The 20,677-nt window shown below is 33.7% G+C and overlaps 1 protein-coding gene across 1 annotated transcript; it reads right to left on the reverse strand.

Annotated features, from left to right (window-relative positions):
* Nucleotides 1-3,621: 3,621 nt before the first annotated feature.
* LOC129940054 (cryptochrome-1) lies at nt 3,622-14,117 on the reverse strand. Its single transcript, XM_056048281.1, has 5 exons — nt 13,547-14,117; nt 5,652-5,986; nt 5,465-5,581; nt 4,600-5,393; nt 3,622-4,225 (listed from the first exon to the last, which is right to left on the reverse strand). The coding sequence occupies exons 1-5, from the start codon at nt 13,677-13,679 to the stop codon at nt 3,997-3,999; spliced, it is 1,608 nt and encodes a 535-aa protein (XP_055904256.1). The 5' UTR covers nt 13,680-14,117; the 3' UTR covers nt 3,622-3,996.
* Nucleotides 14,118-20,677: the final 6,560 nt, after the last annotated feature.

Consider the following 20,677-nt stretch of genomic DNA (forward strand, 5'->3'; position numbering starts at 1 on the left):
TCGAATTAGGTTTTGATTTGCTTATATGGTAAATTAATCTGGTATCGGCTTCTTCATAGCAACAACTGTATTTATATTCCTCACTTTTAGAAATACATTGGCTTTGAACTTCATAGAAGAAACAATTGTCACCTACCGTCAAAAAAACTTTTTTTTTTAATGTTTGAGGAACTAATTACCCTAAGATGGATTAAGTAAAAGCCATCAATGAATTAAGTTAAAATTTTGGAAATAATTTTTGTTCCTAGGTTATGACAAAGTACCCACCGTTGTCTATCTGATATTGAATTTAAAAACACCAGTCAAGAAGTTATCAACATCCGCATTAATGGTTTGTTCCAGAGTTAGGTCAACTGGTGACTTTTTGCTGTACGCCTTATACCAAAAGCAACCGCCTGAATTCTCTTATTAAATTAGAATTTTGTATTTTTAATTCAACTAAATTACAATTATTTTTTAATATCCACCTTTCATAATTAGGTTGGTTAAACACAAAAAAACAAATTGGAAAGTTCGAAAATAGAATCCACATAAAATTTGAAATCACTCGTTCTTATACTCCTTGACAACCCGAAAAAAAAATTCATAAACGCAATATATAGCATGAAAGACCGGGGGATATTACCATGATCTCCTTTAAGTGTGAGATCTTTATACGCTCTGTATTTAGTAAAAATATCATTGAGCAAAGGGCTTAAATTAGGGTTCTCATTTGGTTGCAATGGGCTTTGAAAAAAGTGTTGTAAATCATCTATGTAATCTTCTGAAATGTTGATGTTGTTTTCTAAACAAAACCGTTAAATGTCTGAATTACATCGGTCAGGGAAGGATGGATTCGTTTACATCTATTAATATCAATAAATCCGTTTCCTTTTTTCTTTTTTTCCACGATATTTCGATATTTATTTGTTATTATAAAGTTTGAACGTTAACATTATGTGTGAAATATTACATTATTTAAACGACCACTACGCAAATTGTTGCAAGCATCGCTTCTTTTGAGGTAATTTTCGACCACTTTTTGACAATGTTGGTTCTTAAGTGCCCAGGAGTTAAAGGTACTTACTTAAGGTTGCGCTACAGTCCGGGTGGACCTGGGCCTCAACCAACATGCGTCGCCAGCCAGCTTGGTCCCTAGCTAGCTGTCTCTAGTTTCGCACGCCAAGTTGGTTGAGGTCTTCACCCACCTGAGTGCGCCACCTGAGTCACGGTCTTTCTCTACTGCGTAGCCGTCCCTCGGGGTTGGATTCGAAGACCTTCGGGGCTGGAGCGTTTATGTCCATTCGCTCTACATGACCCAGCCATCTTACCCGTTGGACTTTAATTCTGCTAACTAGGTTAGTGTCCCTGTATAGCCCGTAGTTATATCTTCTCCTCCATTTTCCATCTATGCGTACGGGACCAAAATTCACTCGGATAATTTTTCTCTCGAAGCATCCTAAGACGCTCTCATCACCCAGGCCTTGCACCATTAATGAGATGGTAATTGTAGATGCTCGAGAGAGGACCTAACTACTCAATTGCTTTCTAAGTCTAAAGAAGCAGCGATTTGCAAGAGTTATTCTTCGTTTGTGTCGTTGTTTGTGTTAATAGCGGTTCCTAGGTAGACAAAGTCCTTAACTACCTCAAAGTTAGCTGTCCATGGTGACGTTTTGTCCAAGATGTCCTTTTTTGATGACAGCATATTCTTGGTCTTGCGCTCATTGACCACTAAACTCATCTTCTTTGCTTCCGTCGCAATGCTCAAAAACGCTACACTGACATCACGCTTCGATCTTCCAATTATGTCAATATCATCTGCGTATCCGAGTAGTTGGATGGAACTTTAGAAGATTGTGCCTCTAGTGTTGACGGTTGAGTTTTGCACAATTCTTTCGAGAACGATGTTGAAGAAGTCGCATGTCAGTGCATCGCCTTGTCTAAAACCTTTTTTGACATCGAATGCATCGGTAAGATCTTTTCCGACCTTGATAGAGCAGCGTGCATTCTCCATCGTCATTCTGCACAAACGGATAAGTTTGACAGGGATGCCAAAACTAGACATTGCAGAGCTCTTTCCCATATAGATGCATACGCGGCTTTATAATCGAAAAAAAGATGGTGGGTATCGATTTGAAGTTTTTGGGATTTTTCCAGGATCTGCCGTAGTCTGAATATTTTGTCGATAGTCGACTTTCCTGGTATGAAGCCACACTGATAAGGACCTATCAGGTTGTTGACGAACGACTTCAGACGTTCACATAATACGGCAGAGAGGATCTGAGAGCATGCTTTCTTCCGACCATATTTTGGCTGGTATCCTTGGGAGGTTTTTTTACCTTTTGGTAAAACTTACGAACCTCATTCCTGTTGTGACATCCCTCTATCTCCTCGATCGCGCGCTTCTCATCCTCTCCTATTTTCCATCTAAGAAGCCGGTGTTTTTCTCATCTCATCTTCTGCTCGTAGAGCTCGCTAGCAGCTCTGGTCCTTCTATGCAGCGACGTTTGGTATGCCTGTTGTTTCGCTGCGTGCGCTTGCCGGCATTCGTCAAACCAGTGGTTTTGCTGTGGTGACCGTGTGAAACTTAGCACTTCAGAGGCGGCATCTCTGATGGCTGCAAGGCAATGTTACCACTGGTTTTCAATGCTTAATGCAGGCAGCATAGGACTCGTTAATAGGTTAGTAAAGACTCGATCGGAAAAGGACATGGCAGTCTCTTGCGATTGTAGCCGTCTAACGTCGAATCTTCTCACAGTACTTCCTTGTTTTGGCTTGGATCGGGATATCCGTAGCCGTACCTTGGCTACAACGAGGTAGTGGTCCGATTCAATGTTGGCCTCTCGGAATGTTCGGATATCCTGGATACTGGAGAAGTGTCGTGCGTCGATCGCAATGTGGTCAATGTGGTTGACGGTTGATTGATCAGGAGATTTCCATGTCCCCTTGTGGATATTAAGATGTGTGAACTGCGTACTAGCTACCAGAACGTCTCGCCCCGCAGCGTAATCGATCAGCGTGAACCCGTTGTCGGAGGTGGTGTCGTGCAGGCTGTATCTAACAATTGTGCTACCAAAAAATTGAAGGTACATATATCTAAATAAACACGGTCCTTCTCGTAGCCTCACAAAAACAAGGTCAGCAGTGTCAAATCGCATGGTCTTTGTGGACCACGACGAGAAATTACGCTGTCAGGAAATGTCTCTTGTGACATGTATCACCGCCTTGTTGAAACCACATATGCTCCAAGTCGTATATTGCAATAACAGTCAAAAACAAGTCAGTTATCATATCACCTTAACGCTCCGAATTGAATGTGACAGTTGTTCTATCGTCGTTTTCGAAGGAGTAAGGTCCAAACACACCTTCGGACCTAAGAGCTCACGAAACATTGACTTTTTGTGAATGTAATGGCCTCTCTTCAATTACTTGGAACGCTACAATTTTGAAACCGCAAAATGGATAACCGGTTACTTCAAAATAATGAATTAAAAGAAATTTTATATGCTAAGATTTCATTTAGTTTTGTTGACCAGTGTTATCCTTTAAAGGTATACTTATTTCAACATGTTTAAGGATTATAAAGTTTTGGTCTTGAAAATGAAAAAGAATTAGAGGAATTGTCATAAGAGAAAAAAAAGATTGTGGGTTTGTGATGAATTTTTTATTTTGCAAACCAAAAAGATTCTTTCATACACCTTAGCCTAGACCTTAAATTTGTCAATGATTTTCATGGATATAAAAGCTATAGCTAATATTATGAGATGGCGCGGAAATTAAAATATTAATGTGCAGCCTATTACAGGAAATGTGTGGCATTGAAGGTTTGATTTTACTCGCTTATTGATTGATTCTCAACATTGTATTTAGTAATTGTAACCATGAAAAATACTTTTAACGAAGTATAACATTCTGAATTTGATATTATTTAAATTGTTGTCAATTAGTTTTTAATGTTTTCAGCTTTGATGTGTTTATCCATAAAACAGGAACTGTTGGTCGTAGGTACATATGTAATTAGTTGAGCCAAAAGAAATGACGGACTTCTTCTTCATTGGACGGTCGGCAATGTGGTGGACCGTCATCGGGAGCACCGTCGGCGATCAGTGCATTTCTAAGTGCTTTCATGGCCATATTATTTTGTTTTGAGGCTGCATTTAAGTCAATTATGCGTTTTGGATAATGAATTCCAATAATACACTCAGCTTGTTCTTGAACATCTTGTGGGGCTTTCCACGGTTCATGGCTGAAAATTAAAAAAAAAAAAATTAGAAAATTTAGAAACCAATTAAGAACAAATAAAATGCCTGACTTGTATGTTTAGCTATTTGGGGATTAAATCTATAAATTAAATTTTGATAGCAGATTTATTTTTACAAATTTGATGTTATTTAAAAAGGCTTTGTATTTTTAAAAACACCGTTTTTGCAAACGAAAAGCTATCTATCCTCACTGATCAAAATTATGTAACAAAATACTACTGTAAATTTGATTCTAAACCAAAAATAAATCAATTTATTATTAATTTAATGAAACACAAAAGAGAATTGCCTCTATTAAGGCATTTTGATAGAGAGATTTTAATGAAATTGATTTACATATTTTATAAATGGAACTTACATATATTTCTTAGGAATGTTTGCCAGCTCTGGAATATATTGCCTTATATACTCCCCATTTGGATCTAATCTCTTTGACAAAGCAATTGGACAGGTACAAATCGAAGAATCCAATAGTGTTTCAAAAGCCGAAGATGACACCCACATCCAATTTCCAGCACAAACCGACCAATCAGCATCTAGGAGATATTTCAAAAAGTGTTGAAGCCCATGTTCCCAACACTGCCACAAAGCACCACGTGTTAAAAAAGTTGCCACTACATTACGCAAACAATGATGCAACCATCCTTCTGCCAATAACTGCCTCATTGCTCCGTCAATCAATGGAAATCCAGTTTCACCGATTTTCCATTTAATCAATTGATCCTGACAGGTTTCCGCCCATGGTATAGTCAAGCAAATCTCATTGTTTTCCATGCGATCATAGTTGGGATTATTTACAGACATGGTGTAGAAATATTCTCTCCAAATTAGCTGACCAGTTATATGAGCACCACCAGATGGAGTGAAGCCATAGCTTTGATGGACTTTTTCAAACAAATCGTGAATATCCCAATAGAAGCGTCTAACCGATAAGCAACCAAAACGCAAATGAGCACTCATAGACTTTGGTGATTCCAAAATGTTGGGATTTGCTTGATTCGGTAGATAGAATCCATTTTTGAAAGCATTTTCTTCAACTTTTAAGCGTTCTGTAAGGTGACGCAGCGCTTCTATTTCACCACCTTTCCATACGACTTTAGCAACATATCCTAAACTTTCTGGAAAAACATCGAAATACTCTGGCTGAGGAACCTGTTAAACAAAAATTGTTAGTGTCAATTTCTATTCAAGATTTGTATTTTATTTTTAATGAAAATAAAAACCTCTTTGAAAACATTCAAATCCTTTCGGAGGTGATCAGATAGATTTATAAATTGAACACCTGACCAATCAGGCTCAGGTAAGGGCCTGGGAGGAAGTCCTATCACTTGAACTGTATGCTATGAAATATAACATTAACATGAATATCACATATTTTCTTATCGAGTAATTTATCAAAAGAAATATTACCAAGAACATTTGATAAGTTAGCGGTGCTATTCCTCCATTGGTATCGATAACAATTCTTGGATCCCAAAGAGTATGCGAAACCTTTTCAACTACTTGTATGCCCATTTTAATGCAAAGGTCCTTAACATCGTTGTCTCTTTTACTCCAAATAGGTTCACAATCTTGTTCGAAGCAGATTTTTCCAATTCCCAGATAACTGTGCAGACGTCTAAAAATATCTGTGGGATTACCACAGATGATGTATAGCTGTCCTCCATTTGCACGAAACTTTTTATCTAAATCATTTAGGGAATCAAGGAGAAACTGCATCCGATTGTAACCCACACACTTTGTTCCTAGAAGAAAAAAATATGTAATTCTTGAAAAAAAAAACAAATTTTATATGTGCAGGTATAAATTATTATGAAATTAAGATGATACTACTCATGAATGAAGACAAAGCGGTAACAGTCCAACCAATTTTTGTTGGCAATCTTAAAACTATCAACCTTATATTTAGTTAAAAGTATTGGATTTGTAAAAAAAATTTTACTCGAGATTTAGATCAAACATGTCATTACGATGGAAGATTAGTCGATGATTAAAAATATTGTATTTTATTAAAATTTACAAAAAATGTTAAAGGTTTTCTTTCAAAATTTTATGTCTTGAAAACAGTTCATAATTCCCTTACTCAAATCAAATGTAAAATGTATATTGAGAGGCTCTAAATAACTGCATTCTAAAATTATTTTTAAACTAAAATTTAATTTAAAATAAAAAAACGGTTTACAAAAAAAATAATAAATCAATGCTTTTTGATTAATAAAATAAGGGGGACAAACTTATTAAAAAATAAATTTTAAAGTTTTAAAATAAAAGGACTATTTGTAAACAGAGTGTTTCGTTATAGAAGCAAGTTCATGCGATCTAGACGTGCACTTTATTTCTTTATGAGTTCAATAAAGAAAACATTCTGTTAAATTATTTTTTCACTAGCCAGACAAAAAGTTCGTCAAATATTTGATCATATTTTGTATACGGAAGCTTTTCAAAAGTTGTAATAGAACTGAAAATAAGAAATTAACTCTGGACCCTTTAGAAGAAGGATATTGTTATCAGTATGATTTTTTTTGTGCAGGATGACCTTGGAGAATTCACACTGATCCATAAAGGTTGGAAACAACTTAACAAAACCTTTCGATGTAAAAAAAGGTTTTAGACAAGGTGATGCGCTGTCATGCGATTTTTTTAACATCGTACTTAAAAGAGCTCATACATACGTCAACACTAGAGGCACTATCTTTCAAAAGTCTGTCCAATTACTAGCATATACTGATGACACTGACATAATCAGAAGAACTCAGCGTGATGTCAATGGGGCTTTTGTGAGTATTGAGGCAGAGGCGGCAAAAATGGGTTTAACGGTTAATGATGGCTAAACAAAGTACATGCTATCGTCAAGAAAGGACATACAACACCGACGTCTTGGTCAAAACGTCACCATCGACAGACGTATGTAACTTTGAGGTAGTTAAGGACTTCGGTTACCTAGGCTCCGCTGTAAACGCAGAAAACAACACCAGCGCTGAGATCAAACGCAGAATAACTCTTCCTAACCGCTGTTTCTTTGGACTAAGAGAGCAATTGAGTGGTAAAGTCCTCTCTCGAGGGACCAAAGTGTTGCTATATAAGACCCTTATCATCGCCGTCCTGCTATACGGTGCAGAAGCATGGAATATGACAAAAGCGGATGAAAGCACCTTGGGTCGGTTCGAGAGAAAAGTTCTTCGTGTGATCTACGGTCCCGTATGCATCGAATGGGAGTGGAGGAGAAGATGGAACGACGAGCTGTACGGGCTGTACAACGACGAAGACTTAGCCAGAAGGGTAACAGTCCAACGACTAAGATGGCTGGGTCATCTAGCTAGGGACCGAGCTAGATGGAGAAGTTTGTTGGGTGAGGTCCTAGTGCACACAGGTTTGTAGCGCCACCTTACGTAAGTAAGTGATTTGGCGAATTGACATTTTTACATTTTTTGATGTTTCCAATCTCCTAGACTCTTAATGCATGGTTCACCATATTTCAAGAACTGTTTTAAAAATATCAACTTTAAATAAATAATCATTCACAGCTAACATCAAGATGTGCAGAACGAGCTTTCAAAAAAAAAGTTAAGTGTTCTTCTTATAATGAAACCAACTGAGTTGAGCCATTTAATTGTGGCCGTCCGAATCAATTTGATTAAAAAAATACTTTCAAACGGCTGTTTTCGAAATGTTAAAACAAAATTTGTCAAAAATGTTTTGTTAGCAATGTCGTCTTTACACTTTTGGGGCCATGGGCTATTTTCGAAAATGAGGACCCTAAATGATTGTATACAAATTGTATGTTGTGTAACATCGTGTATTAAAAAAAAAATAATTATTGCAGCATTTAAAACAAAAAAATAAACACAAAACAAAAATTCAAAAATATACAATATTTAAATAACAGAATATTAAATAAGCTATTCGGAATGTTATTTAACAATATATTGATATGCAGAAACTAACACAGATTATATCTATATTTTTTTAGGGTAAAAGACATGAATGTTTATTGAAGGAGCCTTTTTCTTAATTTGAAATGAGCAAAATCATTCATCACATTTTCAAAATCCATTCCTTTGTGGGGCTTTTGATTGAGCGTCAAACTTGTCAATCTTTCTTGAATAATTGTACGTCCGTACGTTCGCAACGTTTTTTTCGTCGCCCAGAAGAGATATCGATTACAAATAAATTTTGTTATACAGATAATAAGGCAGAAAGATGCAGAAAGTGCTCTCAAGAAAATTGCGTGGGTGGTTTTTTTACCATAGCAGTTTGAAAAAAAGGTGAAAAGTTTGGTTAACCCTAAATATTTTACGAACCAAAATTGCTAGAGACTTGAATTAAAATTTTTATAATATATTGTAACGTGATTTCAAAGAAGTATATTTTTTGAAAAAAATCTAACTAATGGTTTTTTTTATAAATCAAAAAAACTGAAAAAAAAATTGTGTCACCTCCAAAATTTTACGACTAAAATATGATTTCATCACCAAAACAATTTTGTGCAACGAAGAATAATGTTTTTGACATCTGATAAAATTTTGAGAAAAATCCAATCGACAGTTTTTTTTATAAAAAATAAAAATCTAAAAAAAACATTACTCAAAGTTAGTAAAAATTGAATATCGATTCAAATATCTTTTCAAAAACTTGAAATTTAGGCTTCAAACCTTATTTATCTTATAAGAAATATTGTTTTCAACATTCTGAAAAATGTTGATAAAAATCGAATAGACAGTTTTTTTTACAAAAAATTATAACCTAAAAAAAAAATTAATAAAAGTTGGTAAAAATGATTTTCGACTCAAATATCTTTTCAAAAATTTGAGAAAATAGCTTCTATTTTATTTTTACTTATAAGAAATATTGTTTTCAACATTAGGACAAATTTTGAGAAAAATCGAATTGACAGTTTTTTTTACAAAAAATAAGAACTTAAAAAAAAATTATAAAAGTTGGTAAAAATTGATTTTAGACTCAAATATCTCTTCAAAAATTTGAATTATTGACTTCAAGCTAACTTTATCTCATAAGAAATATTGTTTTGAACATTCGATAAAATTTTGAAAAAATCGAACTGACAGTTTTTTTACAAAAAATAAAACTCCAAAAAAAAATAATACTAAAACTTGGTAAAAAATAACTTTCGACTCAAATAGCTTTTCAAAAACTAAAAATATTGGCTTCGAACTTATTAACTTATTATTTCAAAGAAAATATTGTTTTCGATATTCAGTAATTTTTATATAAAAATCCAACAGCCCGTTTTTTCATAAAAAATAAAATCTACAAAAAATAGTACGCAAATTTGGTAAAAATTGATACGAGTACATATAGACAAACTTTTAAGCAAGACAAATCAACAGACGGGATGGGAAGTTATCAGATTGGGTTGCATCCCAGTTTTATTAATTCTTTGCAATACTGAGTTCCAAGGTTCTTTAAGTATGGTAAATTTAAGCTTTTACATGTTTTCGCAAAAACTAGGTGCTTCCTCTCTGGCCTATCGGGGCTATCTAAAATCGTTGGCGATAGACATCAAAGCTTCTTCAATTTCTTGATGACCTTCATATAAGGCGCTTAGGGTATAATCTCACAGCTAACATCTTGTTTGAGAAAGACTTTTCACAACTTTGTTTTGGATAGACATCTGTATGATGACCTTTATAATATAAAGGGCTAAGTATATCAGCTAACGCCGACGATCTTGTTTGCGAAAGACTTTTTACAACTTTGTTTTTTGGACCTTAATGAGCAGACAACACTTCATCTATGAGAAGACACCGAAAAAAGTTATATAATTTTTGAATAATGTAAAGGAATTTGGTAGCTTTTAAGACACATCCATGCACTCCTACCAAGTTTAACGATTGCACATGGTAGACTAAAAGAGGGTAAAACAGGTCTCAACAATTTGGGGAACCCTGGTAATTGTGGGGCCTTGGGTGGTAATGAGGGGTCTGATTGTTAGATACTACTCTTTAAAATAAAATATAGGATGCATGACAAAAAATCATCGTAACTTTTTCATCAGCCTTGCGATAGATCCAGACCTCTAAGTTGCTTGCTAGTGGGTTGATTTTATGTAGGCTTAATAATTAATTATCCACGTTTCCGACTTCGAGATTCGATGGTAAAAAATCAAAATAAAGCGCGAGGTTTCTAGGCTTTTTTCGGTTATTGCGGTCTTATGCCTGAAGGTTAATTGTATTTAATGTTTTTTTTTTTAAATTAAGGGATTTTTTAATGTACGTCTTTTAATTAAAAAAGGAGGATTATATGCAAGGAGGAGTATATGCCACCAGTTTTAGACGAGAGAGGAAATTTGTTTGGAAATGTGAGTTGGCATACAATATCAAAGGTTGGAAAACAAGACCCTTGATTCGGATACTACGTTTTCTAAAATCAGAAAGCCTTTCTTGGTTTACCTTTTTAAATAAAGCTGTATCTGTAAAGTTTCTAAAAAAATCAAGATTTTTGTTTTTATTTTTGGGAAATTTATAAATCATTTTGGCAGCGCCAAAATAACTCAATATACTATTCAGGCTTAAAAAGCTTTGTTTGGATCTTTAAGCCCAGTTTTATCGACATTAGTTTTTGATTTGAAATTGGAACTGATATAAATATTTAGTTTATAAAAATGTAAAGGCAATAAAAGATACTTTTTATAACAATTTAATTGTGTTGATATTGTTGTAGCGCAGGTTTTATACGACTGTCAAGTTAGGACTAAATTTTTCGAAATTTAAAAAACTAAGTATGAAGTTAATTGTAGCTTTTTTGTTGTAAATTAGTTGTGGAAACAAAATTTGTAGCTCGACGATTTAAAAAAAAAAGTGGTATGTAGTGCATGGTTGATGTTGGTTTTTTAAATTTCGAAAAATGTAGTGCTAACTTGACACTCGTAAGTTTTAGCTCCTCCGAAGAAAGTGATTAGATATCAGTGTTTTTGCGTGAACAAATCATGGAGAACACATTTGACATATAAACGGCAATGCCTCTTTATAAACGGAAGACAATTAGTTAAGAGGTGAATTTTTTTCTGAATCGTTCAGCAGTCTTACATCTAAAATTTTATGTTAGATGTTGCATCTTTGGAACGATTTCCTTATAAAAGTTTTTCGTTAAACTGTGTTCACATTTTCAGAAAAATTATATCAATAAAATATATTTTTTTAAATTTAAAAACATAATTTTTTGTATTTCTAATTTCTTAAAATTTTTGTTGACTCATTTGAACTTAGACATTAAAATGGTTATCCAAGCTCCAAACTTATTCTAAAGCAGAAGATGAGTTCAATTAACAAAATTGTTTTCAAAATACTGTTTGTTTGTTGTACATTAAAACTTAAATAGAGCCTAATTAAGAAATTTCGGGCAAGGAATTAATTAAATTTGTAAGTCGCTTATATAGAAAAATTCGTATTCATGTTAAGTGTGTGGTAACGTTTAAAGTTTTAATCTAAAAAACGCGCTCTTAAAGAAGTTATCGTGCCAACATGCATTTATTCTCAGCATACTGAACAGTTATACCAATTTTCCTAAAATTGACAAAGCGCTTTTCTCAGCTGTAACTGCTGCACTGCATGGATACCAATAAACAAAATTGTTGAATTAATTATTTAGACCTAAGGCCATAGCTATCAGGACAATTTATCATTCAAAATTAAAACAGGTAAGATCTGAAATATTTTACTGGTGAGCGTTTATAGCAATCAGTAAATGTAAGTCATTGAATAAAAGGTATTAAATAATCCTTTTTCCTGTTAATCATCAGTGATTTTTACTTGCGACATGTAGGAACAATGTATATGGCAAGTTTGCGTTTGTACAAATTTGAAACTCGAGATTTTGATCAAATATGATACAAGGATGGTAGAGAAGCCAAAAAACACACAAATTTGTTGGTCAAAAATCGAAATTTTGAATTTTCTCAAAAACAAACCGATAGATTTTTAATAAATTTTCTCTAAAATTTTGTTTCTTGACTTGGTTTCTTTCAACAACAAAAACATATTTTTGCAATGCTCCAGGAGGGTACCGCCAATAGATCCGTTTTATGTTTTAATTACTTTTTTCAAGACCTAATGAACCGATTTCAATAATATTTTTCTCTGCTCTGCTTTTCTAAGCTCTTATACTACCCTAATAATATTTGATGATCAAAATTGTCAACATTTTTATTTTGAATTAAAATGCGAAATTTATATTAATAAGCACTACATAACTGCATACCAACAATATTTTTAAGATACAATTTTTAAAAATTATAAAGCATACAAATTTAGTTTAAAAAAAACAAATTTTTTTTTTTAATATTTGTTTTTTAAATCGTGATTATTAAATTGAAAATCTTATAACTTTTGAAACAAAGGTAGCTTTGTTATGTTTTATACTTTTTTGAAGAGCTTAAAAACCAAGTTTTTAAAAACCATAACCAGTATTGTGTAATACATATTTTTTTAAATAAAACTATTTTAAAATTCGATTTAAAAAATAAAGTTTGATAAAAGTATGGTTTTAACTTTTATTATTTTAAATGCACAAATATTGAATGTTTATTCAGAAATGTAAAATATTAACATATAGTAAAAACAACAAATATTTGTGGACAGGGTGATTGAAAAACCGACCAAAAGTAGGTGTTTTCGAAAATTTTATTACAGCATCTGTTACTCGAAAACCGTTGGGATGCGGTATAGAAAAATTACCAAATTTTGGTAGGTCATGACTCGACCATTCATCATATACAGTTTGGACCATTATTTATGGGACATCCTGTAAACACAGCCTTATTTACTTGTACTGTCAAAACTTTACCATTACAGCATTGTATACATACATACATACATATTTCAAATCACGGCAACACCAATACTTAAAGTATCGTTAAATTGAACTTTGAAATATAAGCCATATGTTTTATTCAAAAGAAAGATTCTTTAATTTGAGAGCATTTGGATTCATATTCTTAACATTAATTAATACCAAAAACATATTGATGATGAAAACCCAACAAATATGTCTGATTTACCCTTAATAAACCTTCTATATCACCTCTTTATCCCTTAACATAGGAATTAGGTCAATAGAGCACAATTTAATCTTGACTGAATCAAATTATCTTACAATAATACAGAGTTTTACAAAAACTATAATTCACGAATAATAATACAAAAATAAACATTTTAAAAACCTCTACATACATTAGAATAGATTTGTTTATAAACAAGTTGTTACAAAACACACAGATAGACAATAAAATAATTTATTATAATGTATTTTCTCTATTTGTTTATTTATATGTCAACAATTTAACTTACCTGCACTTTCGCCATCGAATATAAATAACGGCAACAATCTAGTTTCATTTCTATTATCGGCTATCGCCTCACACAAGGCCGGATTATCGTGGATCCTAAGACCATGTCGAAACCAAATGATATTGGTTTTCATTCTTTGAATATAAAACCAATTTTATGTTTTTTAAAAAACTCAATAAATTGTTTTCTTTTTTTGCACTTTAACGATCTTTCTCTGATAACGTCTCGAGAACGAATATAGTAACCTCCACTAAAGCATCTATTTTGTATAGAACTATAGCTTCGAAAGAGCACTGCAAGTACGAGTACAAAACAAGGGTTGATTTACAAGTTTCAGATTCAATACTCGTACCTTTATACAGAAAAATAGATAGAGATACCCACTCAGGAAAATTGTGGATTTTCTTTATACCGCACCGCGCGATTTTCTAATGCAAAATGTGTTCTCTCTCACTCCTACTCGCAATCGCAATCAGAAGAAGAAAAAAATTGCATAATTTTGCATTGTAATGTATGAATATTGTACACCCCCTACCCTGCCCTGTGCCAATAGCAGCGGCAGATGGTGACCGTCACTGGTTGCACTTATTATTTAATAACTTGTACCCGTTGTACTCGTATAGTAGCAATTATTACGTCTTTTCAGCGATGCTGTTTTAATAGAAATAAGAAAAAGAAAAGATTCGATTCAGAATTTCAGATCTAATGTTCAGACTCAGAGCAACTACATATACTAGTAGCGTAAGCGTAGCGTTGTTTCAATTCTGTTGACGCAAAGTTGTTGGAGTGAAGTCAAATTCAAAAAAGTCATGCTGAGTGCTGAGATATGGTACAAATATCTGAAATCTGTGGTACCCACACGGGTGAAATCTATGTAATTTCCAGGAATTTTGTAAACTATAAGTCCTACGAGTAGCTTCTTTCTGTAGGTAGTATGAGTTTATTTGGTTCCATTTTTTTTAAAGGGAAAAACTTAGTTGGTTCGAAAAGTCACGTTTATAAATTGTGTACCTTACCTACGTACGTTATTATTTTTTTGTATATTAATATTTAATATAAACAAAGGGTTGATTTCTGAGGAAATGTTCAACCGGCAAAACGTAACAATAGATACATCTATTTGATGAATAAGGATATTTATGTATTTTGTTGCTCTATATTTTGTAAGGATTGCCAACAGCTCAAACTATACGTAAATAAAAAATGTGTAGTTTGTTTTAGGAAGTGTAGAGATAAAAAAGAAAAGGGAACCTCATTTGCTTCTATCGTTGGAATCGGAAAAATTAGTTCATATATTTCTATGAAAATGCCTTACATCGGGAGCAATTCCAAGTGGCCAAGTTAAAATGTCAATACACTAATTGAAAAATGTGAAATAACAGTTATTAAAATATGCCTCTTTTAAAAAGCTAACGACGACTAAAAACAGAGTTTTTATGCCTTAGTTAAACATAAGATTTTCCTTAACAATAAATTGTGTAATGATTTTGCAAAGAACAACTCTTTGTCTTCTAGCTACTGTTAAAATGATTTTAGTCTCTTTGTTTTGGAAATTACTTATTTAAAGTCCTTATGAAGTTTTGAATTTAATATTTTCATTGTTTTGAAAACATACGTTTTGGAGTTAATTTGTATTGCTGAATTTCGACTCCGAATTTAGATTTTTACTATCTACTCAAGTTTATTATTATATTATACAAATTTGTATTAACATATTTTAAACACTTGATATAAATAAATAGTTTTGACGATAGATTTTTTACAAATTGCTTTCACTTGGTTTTGCATTTTTCTCTTCAAAACTGTCTTAACGCAAATGGTTAAGCGTCTCTTTTAGGTTAATTTGTGGACGACTGAAATCTCAAAATTTATGAAGATTTTTGGAAAATAGTATAAAGTACTATAAATATTTCAACTGAATATCTAAGAAAAGGATTTCACAAATTTTATCGATAAGAAACTACTTCATGAATTGAGATAGTTTTTTTCGAATTTTAAAAATAATATCTCAAAAACCTTAGCAAAGTGCAATTTGATTGCCAGGTCTTTGACACACATCTTTTTTACGAGAGCAAAATTAAACTTCAAATGTTCTACTGCTAACTGTCGAAAAAATGGCTAAAAAACGACTAAGTTAGAATTCGGAAAAACTGAGCGTCTTCATTTTTTTTCCCAAAAATTTTAGCGCAAAACCATAACGTTTAAATCTTAAAACTTCATAAAGCCCAAAATTGGTCACAAAAAATTGAACAAGTTTGAAAAAAAAAACTAAAGCGATTGTCGTAATATCCAAATAAATTTTAAATAAAAGAACGCCAATATTGTTAGTAGACATTTTGTCCACCCAAATTATTTTTAATTTTTTATGACAACTGGGGTGGGCTTCTGTCACATTTATTTTGGGCATGATTTCTAGCGTTTCTTATGTTTTATCACCCAACGACAGTTAGGTCTAAAACAACAAACAAGTGCCAGCTTTAAATTCTCTTGGGTTTGATGGAAGTTCACTGCGGTATTGCTTGTAGCTTCCAGAAAGGAAGCAAGGAGGAGCTGTTATTATTTTGGCACACGGCTTTAAATGTTTTAGATTCAACTGGGCCACCAAGCGAAAACAAATCAGAATGGAAAAAGGTAAATTTTTTAACGAAAATTCGATAATTTTTTATAAAGATTAGCGTGTTATTATTTTAGGTGTGGAGTGATCAAAAAAAATATGTTAGAGCTAAGGCTGCTACAAACCTTAAGGCCAGAATTGGTGCTGGCGGTGGGCCAAACAGAGAACAAAAACTTTCCGAATATGAACAGGCTGTCTACGACTTAATTCGAATGAAGAGTCGATAGAAGGTGAAACAACAAAAACTTTTGGTTTGGACACAGGAGAAAAGGTAAACAAAGAAAATGTTCAACCTCCGGAAAACGAACCTGTAGTTGAATGTTGAAGGATACCTCCAAGAATTAGTAATTGAAGCCCTGTATGACGAACTAGAATCAACACCAGTAAATAATACAACGCATAGGGGTTACACTCGTCCGAGTAAAAGTAGTACAAAGAAAAGGACTACCTCAGAAGGAGTTTTGATGAGGAACTTAAGACTCAAAAGGAGTTATGTGAGAGGGTATAGTTGAAGAAACTTAAGAAATTAGAAGAAACACCACAAAAGTTTACCGAGCTCTTGACAAAATTTATGAATTAAAAATAAAAGTAATGAAGATTATTTCGCCATAAAAAAAGGAGCATGGAGAGTTCAAGAAATGTTTTTATTTTTATGATTTTTAAGTTTTTACAATAGTTGCTTAGTGTGTATGCATATACATTTCCTTTTTGTTGTTGTAAATTCATTAAAAATGTGTGATATTAAATAAATAAATTAATTACTTTTGAATAAATTAATAAATAGTTTGATTCCTATATTTTGTTGTATTCTCTGCGCCGCTGTGGTATACTCAGATCTTTCTTGTAATGCGTATGGTTGAGTCTACCAACACTTTCTTCATTTCCGACCCTAGTCTGATACCCTCCCTCAGCAAAAAAAACGTTAACATTCGCCCAATTTAGTGATTGATGGGATTCCAAAACGCTTCCTTGTTGGTTCACTGCAGTCTGGATGCGGAGGGTTTCAGAGTGATAGCCTATGCGGACGACGTTGCTATAGCAGTTTCAGGAAAGCATCTTAATATCCTAAAAGAACTCTTACAAAATGCCTTGGACAGACTAATACTCTGGGCTGATCGGTGTGGACTGGGTGTTAACCCACACAAAACCGATCTAGTCTTATTTTCGAGGAGATACAAAATTCCATTTGTCAACCCTCCTTACATTAAAGGAATCCAATTAAAATTCTCAGACGAGGCCAAATACCTAGGTCTTGACTTAGACAAACAACTAAATTGGAAACGCAACGTACAGGAAAGAGTCAAAAAAGCTACTGTAGCTCTCTTTTCTTGCAAAAAAGCTATTGGTAATAAATGGGGTTTACAGCCCAGAATCACGCATTGGCTATACACATCGGTAATCAGACCGATTTTAACGTACGGTGTGGCAGTATGGTGGACTGCTTTAGAGAAAGGTATAAACAGGGACAAGTTAAATAAAGTCCAACGATCAGCATGCCTGTGTATAAGCGGATCGCTTCGCACGACCCCGTCTGCAGCACTGGACACCTTGATCTACCTTACACCTATTGACATTTTTAGCAAACAAATTGCTGCAAGCTCGGCTATTCGCCTCAATGCTTCGTCGCAGTGGACTAACAACAACATTGGCCACTCCGTAATTCTAAGGTACTTAGAATCAATTCCAAAGCACACAGACTACACCATCCCCCAACTACAATTCGATAGGAATTTCCAGATTTCTATATCTACCAGATCTATTTGGGAGGATAGGACATTCTTAGAGGATGAGTCAATCCACTTTTACACAGATGGCTCAAAGACCAAAGAAGGGGTTGGTGGTGGTGTGTACTCTGAACGACTGAAATTAAGTCTCTCATTCCGCCTTCCCAATCATTGTAGCGTGTTCCAGGCGGAACTTTTGGTGATTAAGGAAGTCTTGTCTTGGCTCAAAGAAAACGTGATATCAACATCTGATATCCGTATTTTCTCCGACAGCCAGGCCGCTATCAAATCTCTGGACTCTGCCTCTACAAACTCTATAACAGTCCATAACTGTCGAGCATCTCTAATGGAGATGGCGCAACAGTTTAATATTCACTTTTGCTGAGTGCCGGGCCATAGAGACATTCCAGGTAACTGTAAGGCAGATGAACTCGCCAGGAACGGTACAGTACAACCCATCCTACCACGTTTGGCAAGTACTGGCATACCAATCGCTACTTGTAAACTGCTACTAATGCAAGACGCTGTGAGGAGGGCAGGCACCAGGTGGACCAACATCACCACGTGTCAAGCCACAAAAAACATCTGGCCAACACTGGATTTAAAACGTTCAAGGTGCTTGCTCTCTCTAAGCAGATCGCATATAAGCTCGATAATAGGTGTCATAACCGGACACTGTCTAATAGGAAAGCACGCCATGAGACTAGGCGTATTCTCAAATGACTTTTGCAGAAGCTGTATGGACGAGGAAGAGGAAGAAACGGTTCTTCATCTTCTCTGCACATGCCCTGCTCTAGCTCGAAAACGCAAGAATTACCTAGGAGAATTCTTCTTTTACGATCTAAACGATCTAAATCATATCGGGATAATCAGCCTCTCACGTTTCGTAAGAGACTCTAACTGGTTCCATTGAGCTTAGGAGGAAGCCTCAAGATTCATGTGGTATCACAATGGGCCATTAAACTGGCCTAAGTGTGTCCGTTCCATCTTGGACAGCCACTATAACCTAACCTAACCTAACCTGGTTCACTGTATATGATGAGGACATTCAACAAGTATTTAAAGCAAACCTTCTTTAGTCTATAATACTTTTGAAACCTAAGAAAAATGATTTTTTTTTTAAATTATGATAGACAACATTTGAATAAACTAATGAACGCTTACAGCCACTGAGGCAACTCCAAGGGATTCGCACCATCTCTTAAAGATCTTCTTATAGTCCTTGGTTTTACATGTTGACTTTCTTTATATTCTTCACCTAAAATCCTTGCCGCGGTTAAAAAGAAAAAACATTTTAAAATTTTTTTAATTGGAATGATGAACATTTTTTTCGCGAGTTATTTTTCCTTTCAAACAATACGGGACAGCTGATTGAAAGTCAAAATCCCCATTTCCTATTTCGAATGGAAAAATGTCCTCCCGGGGAATTCGAAATAGGAGAATTTTACTCTCGGGAGAACTAGTTTCCCGAGGAGATCTTTTCCCCGGGAATATTTAGAATTGGGCTGATTATCTTCTCGTCTATTTTAATAAAGGAGTTCTTAAAAACAACTTTTTTTTGTAACTTATCTTGTTGTTTTTGTTATTAACTTTTTGTCAGGCATTAAAAAGTTCATTTATTACTGAGCAAAGGTTTAATCTGATCTATAAATTATTCAAATGTTTTTAACTTATCCTGTATATTATGAATCATAATTAATTAATTGATTAATAACCAAATATATCGGGCTTATCTGTGCGGACAAGCGACTTCACATAACCCCACCAAATATAGTCCCGATATGATAAATCCAACGATCTTAGATATAATGCGCTTCACAAAAGTTTCCTTTAATCAATTGATTCTAAAGCGCTCACCGAACGTAAAAGTTAGTCTATTTATTATAAAATTACAAACCAAACGGAGCATAAATCAAGTGACAGCTGTCAAAAATAATAAATCTGAAAAAGTATTTTCAGATTTAAAATTTGGGCTTACGCCACTTCTGTTCTCAATGCTAATTGATATACATATATGTATGTGTGTTCTAATAGTAGTAGTGTGTTCTAAGTAGTTTAAAGTTGAGTTCACATGTACAAATTAACCATGTGACAAATTTGCCATTTGATGCATTTTTCTATCTAGAACAGGCCTATTAAATAGGTGAGTGAAATTGAATACATGTATGTACATTTTTGATAAAATATTAAGTACTTCTTAAAATAAAACAGTACTATTGGCAATCCTGAATGTTCAATAACCCGAAATATAATTGATTTCAAGCTTGAACGATTACTATGTTTGGTTATGTATTTCAATATTGAATATTTGTTTTGTAAAATATAAAACTAAATCAATATGTGGAATTCGATTTAGGATTAATTTTAAAGATTTTTATTTACATGATGTAAATAATATACTCATGTTAAATAGAAATACTTGCCCCTCTTTTTTCAGATTTATGTCTATAGAGTCGTAAAAGAAAAATATTACTTTTTTTTATATGAGTTTACTTCAATGATTAAAAAAAAAAGTTTTAAGAACAGAAAAAACATTGAGCATTTATAGGATAGGTCAAGAAAATTTAAATATAGTGTAAAACGGGTTGGTGTAGAATACGTTTGAATATGAAATATAAATACTTACAGTAACCAAGTCGGCAGAACCTTATAGCTCCTTGGTCAAGGTTTGAATCTCAGTGATGATAGAAAAGTTTTTTAAATAATATGAAGGAACCAAACACTAGGTACCATAAATAGAGGAATCTGATGACCAGTTAGCACCCGTGAGACATATGCATAATTCAAGCCTTG

This window comes from Eupeodes corollae, chromosome 1 (genome assembly GCF_945859685.1).
Source record: "Eupeodes corollae chromosome 1, idEupCoro1.1, whole genome shotgun sequence".
Classification (NCBI taxonomy): domain Eukaryota; kingdom Metazoa; phylum Arthropoda; class Insecta; order Diptera; family Syrphidae; genus Eupeodes; species Eupeodes corollae.

Coding starts and splice junctions, on each gene's coding strand:
- LOC129940054 (XM_056048281.1), bottom strand. CDS start 13,679: ATGAAAACCAATATCATTTGGTTTCGACATGGTCTTAGGATCCACGAT. Junction 5,987..13,546: donor ATTCGATGGCGAAAGTGCAG/GTAAGTTAAATT, acceptor TTTTTCTTCTAG/GAACAAAGTGTGTGGGTTAC. Junction 4,226..4,599: donor AACATTCCTAAGAAATATAT/GTAAGTTCCATT, acceptor TTTAATTTTCAG/CCATGAACCGTGGAAAGCCC.